Genomic DNA, 16443 nt, shown 5'->3' with positions numbered 1-16443 from the left:
TTATTATCTTTTAAAAATCTTATTTACTGATGTCTATTTTTTGGGGAGGGGCGTGGGGGGTGGAGGGGGGTGGTTGCGGGGGTGGCAGGCAGTAAGGGGTGGGTGGGGGGTGGGGAGAAATCTTGGTTACCTGTAAAAGAAATCAGAAAAAAAACACACCAAGCAACAGGATGATCCCTGAGGCCTCAAATTATCCTGAATTCAGGAAATTTCCTGAAACATTCCATCTCCAATAACGCTGGCTATCTTTGACACAACTACCATTATCAGTAACAGGCATCAGCAGAAAGTATTTTTGCAAGAACGGACCTCAACAAAGCAGTCAAATGTTATTGCTATCACATGATTTACTTTTATTTACTACTTTAATCAGTGATTCTAAACCATTGGAACACTCAGACACTTCTATAATTTAGAATACGGTTTTACCATAATTTAGTGAACAACAAAATTTTCTTTTCTTTAAACTGAAAAAAAAAAAAAAAAAAGAAAAGGAAAGAAAAAAGACACACAATGAAAACAAACCAAAGTCGAGTAACAAAACATACTAAAACTACCCCCACTCCCTCCAATTATGGCCACCCTTGAAAAAAAAAAAAAGACTTGAAACCTAATTGATTATGCAGTATGCAGCTAGTAAGAACCAAGCTTGCTTGCAGAAACCATCATTAGTCTTGATTTCAGTATCAAAAAACAAAAACCTTAACAATACGCAATAACTTCCATTAGCAATGAACAACATTACAATTTTTCTTCACATGAGCTACATCTAGTTTAGTAAATCATTCTGGAAAAAAAAAAAAAAAGATAAGAAGAAAAACCAAGATGTATTCACAGGGTTAATATTAACACAAACCCGCCCAAAAAACCCCACAAAAACTGCAGACATAAACAAGAATTTCTAAATGACAGCACATGAGCTCTTTACAACAATTAAAACAAGGCTATGCGATTCGCCTTATCTTATATCACTCCAAGACAATTCACAAAAATCTATAAAAAAAAATATTAAAAAAACAACAACAAAAACCAATTCAAAAATAGAGAAATATGTACATGGAAAAAAAGACTGGCAAACAACAATACATGCTGATGGGCAGCCGATGCCTGCCAACCCACCCAGAATGTACAATCGTACTACCTCGAGTTATCAGTGTTCCTAGGCTTTGCTACCACAATCATTACAAATTGCAAACAAATAGAAAAAAAAACTAGCAGAGGGAGAAAACGTGGAGTAACTCAATGTGAATGGAAGGCAGAAAAATACAGGATATAACAAGAGGGGAAAAAAATTGCAGAAAAAAAGAACAGGGCAATAGAAAAGAAGAAATTTATGGAGCAAAAGCACAGTAAAGCAGGGGTACTCCTGGTATTCCCTACAATTAAAGGAAATGAGCTGTTTTCCATTCATTTGCCATCACATAAACACCAAATTCTGATAACGCTGTACTACACCTAGTAACTCATTGAGCATTGAAAAATCACTTTGAAGTTTGTTTGTACAGCAATATTGCTGTAATTCCTTGCTATTAAAATATGTTCTTGTATATCTACTTGTTTTGAACCTGACAAAAACAATAAACACATAAATCATTAAATGCCTGCCTTATTTACAATGAGAAATAACTATTCCTGGTGATTTTCTCCACTAGAGTTCATTAAATTCAAAGCTATCACTTTGCTGATTATCTCCTATGGTATTTTACATTCTCTTCTATAAGCTGGGAATCTGTGTACAATGAAGCAAGAGATCCTCATACTGACAGTATTTCTTTTTAAAAGAATCATATATAAATATATAAAAAGAAAAAAAGAAGAAAGATATTCTTAAATAAAACATTGGTTCAGTAAAAAAAAAAAAAAAAAAAAAAAAAAGAGTGCAGGGGTGGAATAGTGGGAAAAGTGTGTGTGTGTGTGTGTGTGTGTGTGTGTGTGTGTGTGCATGAATGCGCGCATGTCTGTGTGCACATGTGTGTATATGCACATGCACAACTGCATGCATGTATGCATGTGTGTGTGTGTGCATGCATATCTTTATGTATGACTGTATGTTTGAGCAAGCACATTTATGCTGTTGCAGTTGAATATATCTGACAGAAAATATAACAGCTTGTCCACCAGGTCAGATTCACTCTATCTCTTGGAGTATCTAATGCCATACCTAACAGAAACAGCTGGGCAAAACAACACAATGCAAACTCTTTGTAAGACAAGTGATGGCTATGAGCAACGAATGAAAATAATCGTACTAGCAAAGACACCACAACCAACCTTTTTAGAGACAATATTTGTGATAACCATACACCAAAACACACACAGTTTGCATTAGTTAATGGAAGAAACACGAGAGCCACTTAACACATCCTATCTATAAAAACGAGACATGATACACATTCAAAATGAAGAGGTATTGTTCTATTTCTTTTCGAGTCTGAGAGGTGGGAGAGGGGAAAAAAAAAAAAAAAAAAAAAAAAAAAAGACAAGAGATATCGAACAATCACCAATTCACACGCTTAGAAAAATGGCTCTCTTGATATGTTTACCCATACAGTGCAAAGCTTTTTTTGCATAAGATGAGTGCGAGTGGGACCTTCCCTACAAAATGGCCGTTATTATTCACCCCTCTCATACTGCTCTTTTTCTTAAAAAGAAAAAAAAAAGCAATGTGCAGCTGTTGTGTAATCACTCTCACATGATAATGACCAAGATATTAAAATGCATTTCCTGCACAATGGGCTTTTTCTTCCGAGCGTGGCAGGAAAAGAAAAACGTCCAACCAGCTGAATGTCCTTTCATTGAGAAAAAGCAAAAACAAGACATTACACTTTTACTCTTACAGGCACAGAGATTAAAAAAAAAAATGTATCTCAAAAACTTTTGGGGGTTTTCCCATATCAAGAAAAACACTGTTTAAAAAAAGAGCGTGAAGATTTGCATGGGGATATAGTGAGCTGGCATCTCTTTATTAGTAAAATTTTGTGAGAGAAAAAATGGACAGGTCCATTTCCATTTTAAGCTGATTAGGACTGAATGATAAATTATTCAAATTAAACCAATCCTGGTCATGATATATGAGCAAATGACAAAGATATTTTTAACAATACATATATCCATGCATAAGCACAAACTTGCACTGATACTGTGTTTTAAATCTAACCCATTTATTCAACCACTGATTATTTTTTTCCAGCTTAAGCTGTCAAAAAAACCACACTTTTGTGCTCACTTATGAAAATGGTGGATTTTGCCTGTGATAAAGAAACTGATTAAAAAAAAAAAATGTTCAAAAAGGAAATCTACAGAAGAACCATCCAGCATCTGTGAATGAAAAGCTTTTTTGTTTCTGTTGTCAAATAATCATCTGTTATTCATGGACACAGGGAGCTGAGAGGCAGGGAGGTTTCAGCTGGAAGGAATGAAAAGAAACGAGAGATGGATTTTTTTTTTTTTTTTTTTTACATTTCTCCATCATCAAAACAGATAACAACAACCTTCTCATCAGAAAAACCTTTTAAGGCTACCTACTAAGTCTAAAATTAAAGAAAACAAAACTACCAGAACCTTTTAAGTTCACAGACCAGAAAAAGATCCCAAAGATTAATAACTATGACAACAACAAAAAAAGTTACATGACAGATTATGAAATGATATGCTGCTGTCAAACAAAAAGAAATTGCAACAATAAACAAAAGGAATAAATACTCCACACAATTTTTTTTATATACTTGGTTTTTTTTATTTTTTTTTATACACTTTTGGCAACTGGCTGAGAAGCTAACAAGGTAACCCAATATGGTACTCAAAAACCAAAATCAATGATGCACAAAAACCCACAACAACAAACAACACACATTCATTACACAATAAAAAAAAAAAATTGTAAGGTGGGAAGGGGGATGCCAGACAGATAAACAATGGATATAAAATTTTGAAAAAAAAAGAAAAAAAAAGAAGTTCATAAAAAAAAAGATTAAGAAAAGCTTCCCAAACAAGTCCACCATTCAACAACAAAAGCAGTCCATGAGTGTATATACCCCCCACCCCAAACAAAAAACAAAAACCACAAAATTCCTTGTTTCAACAGCCAGGCTTTTTTTTTTTTCCTTTTTTTTTTTTTTCAAAAGATCCAGAACACGATCCTCTGCCTTCAGAGCTCCAGTTCCGCTTCCTCCCACATGACAGACCTTTTGGAAAAGAAGTTGCTGGCTCAAAGGGAGTAGAGTGGAGAGGTCTGGGGAGTAGGGAGATGGGGGTGGAAGAAAAGACCCCCCATCTTTTCCCAAACCCTGTGAGGGCAGCGGCAGTGACAACTTCTGGAGGCTGGATGGATGGTTGGATGGATGGATGGATGGACAGACGGACGGATGTACCCCCCTTTTAGTCCATCATCCCCTCTTGCATCCTGCAAAAACTCAAAATCCTATGTGGGGTTCGGGGTACCAGGAAGCCAAATGAAGCAATTCCATACCTGGGTAGTAGAAGCTGGGGGCCAGGGCTGCCGGAAAGCCACGTCCATAGGCTGCAGGGATTCCTGGGAAACCACCAGGCCCGGGCAGGTAGCCGGCCACGCCTGCAACATCAAAGACTGCAGGTGAGTTGGTTTGGGAGGAGTTTGCACCTGAGGGGGGAGAAGGCATCTTCAGTTTTGAGAGAGAGAGAGAGAGAGAGAGAGAGAGAGAGAGAGAGAGAGAGTGTGTGCGCGTGTGTGCATGTGTGTATGCATGTGTAAAGAATTTGGATTGCAGTACTGTTTAGTTTTTGTTCCCAACTTTCATCTGATGTAAGGTGAGTAGTAATCCTTTTCAACAAGTATACTGCATATCATGCTCGACTCAACACTACTTCCCTAACATTCTACATGCTACACAATTATTCTTGCTCTGTGAGTGGTTGACACAATTCCAGACAACAGCAGGAGGCAAAAACACACATACCACAGGGAATCAAAAGACACTGAACATATCATTTCAGGTAAAAACCACTTTCTTTGGTCCATGATGGAACCGTCAGGGAGGTCCATGCAATATTAGTGGTGACCAAAATTTAACGGATATGATGATGCCAAAGCAGCAAGCAAATAAACATGCACAGTCGAGAACCATAATTAATTTTTTTTTTTTTTTACACCACAAAACACATTTCATGTTCTGATAACTAATGAATAGTTCTTTTCTCAAATGACAACAAGAAAACTGTTAAACACATTAATTTTCAGGGCATGTACTGAAATGTAGTACTCCTATGTCAGGGAAAGGGGTGTTGGGAGAGATATCACCACATTTGCATACTGTTCAGGAACATGTTTTAGCTTGATTCACAATGGATATGGTTCCACAAAAGCCAGCAAATCCCTATTCCCTCCCCAAGTGAACAACACCAGCTGTGTAACATCATAATGTATCTGTATACACAGATCAGAGCAAAGTTATTTTTTTATCCAAATTACTTGAAAGTTACATGGTAAGACTTAAAACATGCTCAAACCCTTGAAATTGAGAGCTAGCAAGTTCACAATACTATTTTTTTTAAGGTCGCAGTTATGGTTTACATATTAAAAAGATATAGATAGAAGTTGGAATGAAACTGTGAATGAATAATAGAGAAACATGCTATTGGCAACACAAACAGTATAATTTATATACTGATGTACAAACAAAAAGAACCTAGGTCGCTCAGCCACAGACATATCTGTGGAGTAACATTTGTCATAAATTCATTACAAAGCTGTCAATTTGCAAGAACAAATCTACTTGTGGACAAATCTAGTTGACTCAGTCAGTCCGGAGCAGAGAAGCCAGTTGAACCACACAATCTCATCCACACACACACACAAATAAAAAAACATCCATAGTATATCTGTGTATTAAATCCTGAATAAAAAGTATCAAAAGAGGGAGAAAATAAAAGCATACAGGCATGCACACACAAGATAGGCAGACATGCACCCCCCCTCCCCCCCCTCCCCCAACCGCTTCCCCCCAACACATATATGAATACACATACACACACTCACTCACCCACACACAAATATTCACACATGCACACAACCACACACACGCACATGCACAACCACGCTCACACTCGCATACATACAAACGACTCTTTCGCACGATGCAGTCCTCAACCCTGGAACATACTTTTTCAAACATCCAAATATCATTTTTTCAGCACCTGCCATACTGACATGATAATGCCTACAATAACAATACATATTCTTAATAGCTACTATACCTTTTCCATTTTAAAAATCAAATCTTCAAGCATAAGCTGAACAAGTTGAAAGATGAAACAAAATTGACAGTAATCATGCAAGGGAATACCAGGGCATCAGTCTACTGGTACTTTGAGTTGACCATTGCCGCAGGTACAAAGGGTAATCTGTGGCTAATAATAGTAATATGAGAGGGAGTCAGGTATGGAGAGAGAGACAGAGAGAGAGAGAGAGAGAGACAGAGAAAGAAAGAGAGAAAGAGAGAGAAAGAAGGGAAGGCATAGAGGTATATTTAGTGTCATATATATATATATATATATGTGTGTGTGTGTGTGTGTGTGTGTGTGTGTGTGTGTGTGTGTGTGTGTGTGTGTGTGTACATATAATTATGTATCAGACAGAGTATGTCTTCTGAATGATTCATAATTACTATTTACTATATTCTGTAAACAAGACTCTTTTCAAAGTTCATTACTCTCTCTCTAAAAAAAAAGAAAAGTGAGAGACAGAAATGAAACACTTGATCTAGCGATAGGAAAACTATCTTCAACACTGATCTGGCAGTCAAACAAAATAATCACACTTTAAAATCAAGAGATACACAAGTTGAAAAATACACTTCAGATCTCCTCATGTCTGCATATTAGAGAAGTGTGATGAGGAAAGAGGTAGAATAAAAAGCACAAGCCACAAAATGAACTGAACAAAACCAAAGTGTGATTAACATCACATGGCTGGAATGTTAAATATATACAAGAAGCTTCCACTCAGCTATCGACAGAGGCATTAGTTTGCAAGCGTTACATGTCAGCTGCTAGCATATGGTTAATTACAACACCATGATAACATATGCAAATGCATACAAAGTGCATGAGAGCAGGAAAGGACAAAGGGGAAGAGGCAGAGAAGTAGAAGAGACGAGGGGTACAAATGGTACTTGTACATTATCAACAAACGCAAATGGGGCAGTAGTTTATACTGGTATATAAACTGCAATGATATGGTTATTACCATATAAAAAAGTAAGAATTAAAAAAAACAACAACCATCAACATGTTTTCTTGTTGAATTGTAAAAGAGATTATTTCAAAGTGTATATTTTATCATCATCAAACATAACTCCATATTCCCTCTTCTATTGGTGGCTGTCCAGTAAGCCCCCTCATATATCTCAATGGATAAAAAAAAAAAAAAAAAATGCAGAAAATGTCGGGCTTCACTATTAAGTATCATAAAAAAACTTAACACCTCCTATCCTAAATTGGTATAAAACGTTCAAATAAAAAAAAAAATTTTAAAGAAGAAAAAATTGGGCATGCTTTATTAATAATTCAAACAGGGGGCAGGAGTATGGCGGAGGGGGCAGGGTAGAAATAGAATATAATGCATGGGAAAATGATATATATATATATATATATATATATATAAAAAAGATGGGTAAAGAGGGAAGATGTAGGACACATTGACCAAAGACACAGGATCACAAGAAATCAGAACTGCATAACTATATGTTAATCAAAGTTGCGAATCATAGTACATATATAATTTCTTAATTTTTTTTGTCGTATTCATGTACAGAAAGCCATGAGATATTTCCAGAAATTGATTACAACCTTATTGTTATAGTAAGTCTTTTACATGTACTCTTTTTCTTATTGTTACTTTGTCAAATTTAGAAGTATATATCTGAGGAGAAGTAAAGCAAGCGAAACAACTACTTATAGTATCAATTAATAAGCTTTTTTTTTCTTCTTTTCTTCAGCCAAATCAAATAATGAAATATCAACATGAGCGGGCACAATTCTAGCACTACAAAGGGAGCCATCATGCCACTACTGTTATTAATCAATTGATAATAATTAAGAGCTACAGAGTGGTAAAAAGTGAATGAAATGGGCAGGAGGACGAGCAAGGAAAAAAAACAGAAAAAAAACAAAGGGTTAAAAAAAACAACAACAACAAAAAACCGAAACAGATGGAGACATGATGGTTGATTGGTTTGTTTTGAAGAGAAAGGCAGGCGGGAGGAGGTAACCACTTACAGAAGTCACGGAGGCATTCAGTTGGGATTTCCATATAATACTCTCCGTCCTCTGTGGTAACTAGGGCAGGAGAGAAAAAACAGGGAAGAGATGCCTCAATCAGTGTCACAGATAAAAAAAAAAAAAAGAAATATGTAAAGCACATAGGCCCACACATAAAAAAAAGGTAAACACACACACACACATACACACACAGCTATATACTCCTTGTTCTCTCTCTGGATATCAAAGAGTTGTGCAAAACCTTTTGAAAAGCATACAGGCATCAGTCAGTACATTAGGTTTTTTTCATTATCCAAAATGAATTTTCAGAGAGAGAGAGAGAGAGAGAGAGAGTATGAAAAGAAAAGGCGGTCGCATTCACAGAACATAGATAAATATTGAAACAGATAATTGTAATCTCTGTCCTTATACCAGCACTAATGGCGCCTTTTAGCTGTTTGAAATGAGTGCTGTATACTGTTGGCTTTATTGTACAATGTCAATGAATGGAAACAACCGGTTGTTAATTTCATCTTATAAAGAATTACTCCAAATTCTTATTCATCATGTGCTAATGAAACGGGCATTTTCTACATACTGTTGATGACTAGTGCTTGACTGAATTTTATTTTGTGTGGAACTAAATGCTTTAATATTGAATTAATTCTAACAATGGTTGGCGAATCAGCTCTACTCTACGCAGTAAGGCAACAACACAACTGAACTGAATGCTCCCTGAAAATGTTTTTTCCTTCCCTTCTTCTTAAAATAAAAACTAAATCAGCTAACAGAGCAATGAACCCAGTATGGTCCCAAAGAATTTGGTGCAACAATTGCATGCATCTTTCATCATTCATTGGGAATCTGATTTGGTGGCTCACAAGGCTAAATCCAGGATAAGACAGACAGTTCTCACATCAACTGAAATACTGGTACTGTGCACTAAACTGACTTCTTGCTGCTTCCCACCATATTGGCAACATGCTGCTTCTAACAGGGCACTAAATTGTTTGGCCTGTCTCAGAATGCACTGTATGCATTTTTCTTGCCAACTGTTTTCTTCTTCACCATTTATTTTTTCTTTCTTTCATTTTTACAGTCTGGAAGCTTCTCAAGAAAGAAAGCATGTTACACCAGTGTGCAACTCCACTTGTGAAAGAGATTAAAATAACCCCCCCACCCCCCAAAAAAATGCACTAAAAACAGAAGAAAAAAACTTGCTGGGAACATTTTCATTCATTTTTCTTCCAGTATATTAATCACCATTGATAGATTCTTTGAACTCAGAAGATAAAGGAGGAGGGGGCTGGCATGGAAGGTGGGTTAGTATTCCCATCCTGTGCAATTTTCCTTTGAGAAACAGCTACAAGGAAAATCTACATCCAACCACCAGTGATGAAACTGACGTGTGTCAGGAAACTGGAATAACGAAGGGCGGAGCTTTCCTGGGAGTAATGAGGGCAGCAGATGAACTCCAGAAGGAAAGTCTCCACCCCTAATGGCAGACCTTCAAGCATCAAAGAAACTTGCCAACCTTCAGACACTGTACGGTGTACCTAGTGGGAATGAAAGCCAGCACAGTCACTGAAAGAAAGAAATGCCAGAACAATCACTGACTAAAATGAAACAATATGGACAGCGCTTTTCTGCGCTACAAAACGCACGAAGAACAAAAGTGAAACAAAGCCACTCAGAACAGGAAAAGTAATCATATGGTCTGGTAGAGATGGCTGCCAGACAAGAGAGGAGCCCTGCTCATGAAGACAGAAGCTTATCCCTGCATACAGCCTCTTTGAAAGAGATCCTTTTACACCCGAGTATCAAATTCCTGGTTTTCCAAGCTCTCGGCTGTCCAATGCTTCTAATGAAGATATTGAAGATGAGGGCAAAGGCACAGCTACAGAGAATGGCAGAATCAACTAAGTGAAAGACGATCCATGATCCTGCCATGAGTATGAAGATAAGATCACATTAATCCTTTGATTCAGATGCTGGAGAACCAGTTACCAAGACCCTGTCTGAATTTTGAGAGGGCAGGCAGTAGGAATAATGCATGGCAACAGTGAGAGGCTTTGCAGGAAGAACATGATTCTCCAAAGATAACACTCATAGGATGGATCATGAACAGCAGAACTGAGAAAAAAAACTAAAAAAAAGAAAAAAAGAAGAAGTTTGGTTCCAGAGTATGGTGATGACACCCCTTCCCGGGAAAGAGCAGCCTGAATTCTCACACAGAGAACCATAATTTATCAGTTGTAGCTGAGGAATAACACTGTACAAAACATCAACGATCCTATTCACCAGAAATGGTGCAGCTCACCAAAGGAGGTCATACAGTGAACACCATGCAGCCTTGCCTTTGATTGTGACCATTGACGACTGGATACACAACCATGGTGAAAGCAGTGGAAAGTGAGAAGAGAGGCACACACACACACACACACACAAATACACACACACAAATACACACACACTGCACAATCCAAGGGTGAACTAGGAATTTCACACTGAGTTCAGAAAGAGGTTCAGAATTCTCCCATAGCAGATATAACATTAAGAGATCATATATTCCTTTTTTCTTTTACTTTTTTGACAGATTTTCATTACTTATTAAAAAAATCTTTCTTTTGGTTATTTTATTCCCCCCCCCCTGTCAACATCCTCTGAAATCTTGTTATCCAAGGAATATTTTCAGTCACAGAAAGCAGAGAAAGTCATCAAGCTTTAACTACTAAATTCTAATTTTGATTGCCTCATTGGATAGATAATTATCATCAGTCTTGACAATACCTCAGGGGAATGGCATTGTCATGAATGATATTTCCAAATGATTGAAAAATTCTGATTTTAAGTCAAGGACTGAGTTTTAATTCTCTATTACTAAGCATATTTTTCTTTGCTACAACTTTTTGTCAAAAAGTCATTTCGTTTTCTTTTTTCTTTTTTTTGTACCAGCTGATGCCTGTGTGCAGCCAAAAAAAAAAAAAAAAAAAAAAGTCTCAGTCACCCATTTTCATATACAAATTTCTGTAAACACAGTGCAATCAACTTGTAACAATTATTCTCAGCTGCTTCTTCAGCTAATAAAAAAAAAAAACAATGACAAACAAACCACCCTACCATAAAAACAGTGTCACCTTAAATCCAAACATTTCAATCCCACTTCATAAAATGTCAGCTTCTCATTCAGTTCACCTCTCTCATAAACACACTTTTAACAGTTCAGAGAATTTTCATATTTGTGGAGTTAAATTTGTGACCATTTTTCAATGCACCTTTTTTTTAACTATTATTTATATATATATATATATTTAAATTTATTATTATTATTTTTTTTGCAAGCAAGTTGATTGCACAGTGTCTTTTTAAGCCAGACCAAAAAGAACCACACTGCTATGTACACAAGAGAGAGATATATACATGTGTATGTACGTCATCATCCAGATTCATCACTAAACCAAATACTACTACTCTGCAGTGAGTGGCATGTCAGATACACACAAGGCAACAACATCCCCCCCACCCCCCAATCAACGATGCTGCAAATCTGCATCTTAGACATCTCCTAAAATCTACATTTCTACTTTCATTCTTTCTTTAATTTCATCATCTCTGTAAAACCAATGTTAAAACTTAGTGACAATTTCCAAACAGTTTTAAAAACAAATGATCAAACAGTAAAGAATGAACATGAGATAAACTAAGCACAAATAATCATTTGTTTTCCTAGCACTATCAAAATATTTACTAAAACTAAATTATAACCCATGGTAACACTTTATCTTGACATGTTAAGTATACCCACTGATGCAACATGCTAGTGAAACAAAATTTAGAAATGAAGCTATCAAACAAACAAAAAAAGAAAAAAAATCACATTTCAAATTAACTGCAAAGTGCCCAGTGAAATAATTAGAAACACAGATAACGCTAATGCTAAATTCTATGCCTTGCGTGTGCATCTTAAAACACAATAAGATAATTAATAATCACAACTAACATGGAAGCAAACTTGTCTAAAACTATGAAGAAAACAGCAGTCGTCAGTTCACTTTAGCACATAATTCATGACATATAAAATAATTGCAACCCCCCTTCCATTAAAATCCTCTTTTTCCATACCCAAAGAATGATGAACACTGCATACGTCTAATGTTTTGGGTGATGAGTTTAGCACACAGAGGTTGCCAAAACAACTACAGCATTAATACAACTTCAACAACAACAAAAACAAAAAAACAACAACAAAAAACAAAAAAAAACAAAGGTAGGGTATAGTTACAGACACAACTAAAAAAAAAAAAAAAAAAAAAAAAGGGTTAAGTTTCATTTCAGCTTTAAAAAAAATCACAAACATCATTGATCTAACTCTTCTAATGGAAAAAATGCACACAAAAATGTGGGGGATTCACAAGATCAGGCAAAAAAACAAAAACAAACCCAAACAACAACAACAACAAAAAGAAACAAACAGAAGCACAAACCCAGACTAGAAACTAAATATCATTTGTGTCATTGTGCTGAAAATTGGTTTGTTGAAACACTATGAACTTTCCGTTACAAACTTCTGTCTTCAGTGAGGGTGAGGTGAGGGTACAACCGTGTGCAGGGAAGGGATATTGAAGCATGGAAGTGGAAGTTGGGTGGGAGGAAGTGGGAAAGGGAGGGGTGTGGGTGAGTAAAAGATACCCGTACACTGTACGTGTGCGCTCACATGAGTGCCTGTGTTTGTGTGTGTGTTTGTGTGTGTGTGTGTGTGTGTGTTTGTACATGTGTTTCGCATGAGTGCCTGTGTGTGTGCATATGTGTCTGTCTTGCTGATCAGATGTGTATATACAATCACGGTGCATGCCCACATCATGTGTGTCTGCATCTGTTCACAGCTGTGCACATGTGTGCGCGCATGCATATATGTGTGTGTGTGTGTGTGTGTGTGTGTGTTAGTGACAGCTGTGCACATGTGTGCCCGCATGCATACGTGTGTGTGTGTGTGTGTGTGTGTGTGTGTATGTGTGTTAGTGACAGCTGTGCACATGTGTGCGCGCATGCATATGTGTGTGTGTGTGTGTGTTAGTGAGTGTATGTATGTATGTATGTATGTATGTATGTATGTGTGTGTGTGTGTGTGTGTGTGTGTGTGTGTGCCTGTGTGTGCGTCTGTGTATTGTGTATCCATGTGCATGTATGTGTAAGGGGTGTTTTAGTTTTATATGAACATAAATATGATGAATATAAACATTACGATAAAATATCAGATATCTGAAAGGTTTGATCATCATTATTTTTCTTTAATCTTCTTAGCAGATCTGTATTCTCTAAAGTATTTCAACAAACATTCGCTTTTTCACATTTTCCCCCCTTCTATTTCAGCCCTACTCTAAGTCTAATACTCATCTTTCCCTCCCATTTAAGTTAGTTCCATGCAAATATCTATTTCATGAAAGATGTGTTCAATAATAGTACTGGAAATGAAAGTGGAACAATCTTTATTATGTGAATGTTTTACAAAACAAAGGCTCTTAAAACTGAACACAATACTGTAAATAAATTTAATAAAATTCTACATAATTAAAAGAACAACTCTATCATGAATAAATGACCAATGAGCAAATAAACAAATAAATATGAATTTACTAAATACACCTAAGAAAAACACCAAAGCAATGAACAAGAGAAGCAACTACCACATTAAACAAAGAAACAAACAAATCCAGTTTCAAAATCAAAATCAAAATTAAAACTTGGCCAACAAACCAAAACATTCAAAACCCACAAAAAACAACAACAAATAAATATCCATCAAAAACAAATAATAAATTAAAAACCACAAAAATACCACTAACACAAGAAATGAAAAAGAAAGTGAGGAAGTTCAACTCAGGCTGACATGAATTTTGAAAGTAGAACACAAGGGTGAAAAATTATTTGGAACAAAGAAACAAACAAAACACTGATTCCAGGACACACACACACACACACACACACACACACACACACACACAGAGTAAAACTGACAGGACAAGAAAACAAGGAGGCAGAAACTGAGAAAGGGAACAGGATGATAATAATAATAATGAGAAAACTGGAGACACACCCACGAAATCAAAATTCCACAACGAACTGAAGCGAGCGCCAACTTACTATATCTTTGTCCCAGACCACGCCCTCGTGCCAGAGAGTTTGTCAGTGGAGCCATGACCTCTTTGGGCTGAGCTTTCTTGCACTCCACCTTTTAGAGAGAGGGAGAGAGATTATCATAATATGATAATTATCATCATGTGTCAACAATCATGATGATAAATCATGACCATCATAATTAATAATTATTATTGACAGTGATAAAAGTAATCATCATGATGATATTAAACTGATAATGATTGACAGTGAATATGTTCAAAATAAGAAGGAAAGTGGGGGAGGAGGAAAGATGAGAAATGTGAAGAATGACAATGGTGATGATAATAACAATCAATATGATAATCAAATACTGATTAATGTGATATAGATGTTTGAAATTAGGAGACTGGGGGAATGATGGGAAATATGAAGGCGATTAAGAAAGATGACAGGCAAAATAAAAACTACTGTCCTGTTTTCCAGTAAGATTCTTTATCCAGGCACAGCCCAACAATATCATTCAACAGTGTCAGTATGTGATTATCAAATAAAAGATGGATGCTTAAGAGAGGGAGGGAGGGAGGGAGAGAGAGAGAGATAGAATATGTCACGGGCAAAATTTCCCTGATACAAACAGAAAAAATGGAGAGACAGAGCTGCAAACATAATTGAGTATCTGTGCTTGGTTGAGCATTTATTAAAAATAGGCTTCTTAACAAAAAAAAACAACAACAAACAAAAACAAAAAAAACACCAAAAAACAAAAAACAACTCTTGAAAAGTTCCTGGGAATGCATGGAAACAAAAGACTTTTTTTCCACATCAGATTTCTGCTGGAGTTACTCTTTCAGCTAAAACTGTTACTTAAGAAAAAAAAAAAAAAAGTGAACACGCCCACGGGTTTCACGCATGGGCTAATAGACCTGAATAGCATGATGTAATTTTCAATATTTACAAATGATCACGAAACTGCTTTAAAAAAAATTTCACTGACTGAAATAACTGTGACATTTCATTCAAGTACATCTGTTCGTTTTCCAATTAGACCTGTTTTCTTCATAAAAAAACAAAACAAAAAACAAAACAAACAAACAAACAAAAAAACCACTTCACAGCTGGGCTGCATTGTATTTCATTCAACTTTCATATCAAGGCATGCAGGCATGACATGGCCTTTTGCCTGCTTGAAGTGGGGAAGAAAAAGAGAGTCCCCACATACGTCTGGTGCATTTTTCAACACTGAATGCGCAATGCTTGAAAAATCAATATGTAAATGAGTTTTGTATTTAAAATTTTGTAAATGAATATCAAGATAATTTTTTTTAATGTATTCACTGTTCCTTCGGAAACAACGTCTTGTGACAAATTATTCCAAACATTTGTTACTCTGTTAGCAAAGAATTGTGCAAATCTGGAAGTTTTTACTGAAAACTTTTAATAGTTTGTAGGAATAGCCTCTTGTAGCACTGTTCTCATTAAATGTAAACAAAGAGTTTACAGTTCTGCTGTCATATAATCCCCCACCACAGCACCAATACCTTTCAAAACTGCTTTATATTCTCCAGTGCATAATAAAATCAGCATGGTGACTAGTTTTCTTTTTTTTTCTTCTTTTTTTTTTCATTCAATATTTCAAAACAGATTGAGTTCACACACACTCGTCTGCTGCGCAAGGAATGGAAACGGAAGTACTAAGGGAGTCAACATTGAACATCAAATGACAAATTCTGACATAGTTGTTCCCCTTCTCATGCTGAGGCGAGGAGCAGAGGGAGACGCACAAAACTCAACTCTCTCTCTCTCTCTCTCTCTCTCTCTCTCACACACACCATTTTGGAGTTGATCTCATGGAAGTGGATTTCACAGACTTTCTCCACGGTGGCTTCACTGTCAAATGTCACGAAGCCAAATCCTGAAACACACAAAATGGAATCCAGGTTTATGTAAAGTACAACAGAGAAAGACAGATTCACGATTCAAGAACCAAAAACTTTAGTACTCAAGGATAAAGATTTTAGGCATCGCCTAGTCTTCCAATCTGTCAGAGAGGAGAGAGGAGAGGGGGGGGTGGGGGGTGGGGGGGGGGCGGAG

General features: G+C 36.4%; 1 protein-coding gene across 1 annotated transcript in view; it reads right to left on the bottom strand.

Moving 5' to 3' along the window:
• LOC143288082 (uncharacterized) overlaps positions 1-16443 on the bottom strand; it is a 361766-nt gene that overhangs the window by 19217 nt on the left and 326106 nt on the right. The window contains exons 9-12 of the mRNA XM_076596359.1: positions 16182-16264; positions 14377-14464; positions 8254-8313; positions 4469-4570 (exon numbers count right to left, since the gene is read on the bottom strand). Of these exons, the coding sequence (XP_076452474.1) occupies positions 4469-4570; positions 8254-8313; positions 14377-14464; positions 16182-16264 (333 nt within the window). The remainder of the gene's footprint in view (positions 1-4468; positions 4571-8253; positions 8314-14376; positions 14465-16181; positions 16265-16443) is intronic.

The sequence above is a fragment of the Babylonia areolata genome, chromosome 12 (assembly GCF_041734735.1).
Source record: "Babylonia areolata isolate BAREFJ2019XMU chromosome 12, ASM4173473v1, whole genome shotgun sequence".
Lineage (NCBI taxonomy): Eukaryota > Metazoa > Mollusca > Gastropoda > Neogastropoda > Buccinidae > Babylonia > Babylonia areolata.
This window is presented reverse-complemented; position numbering and strand designations above follow the sequence as displayed.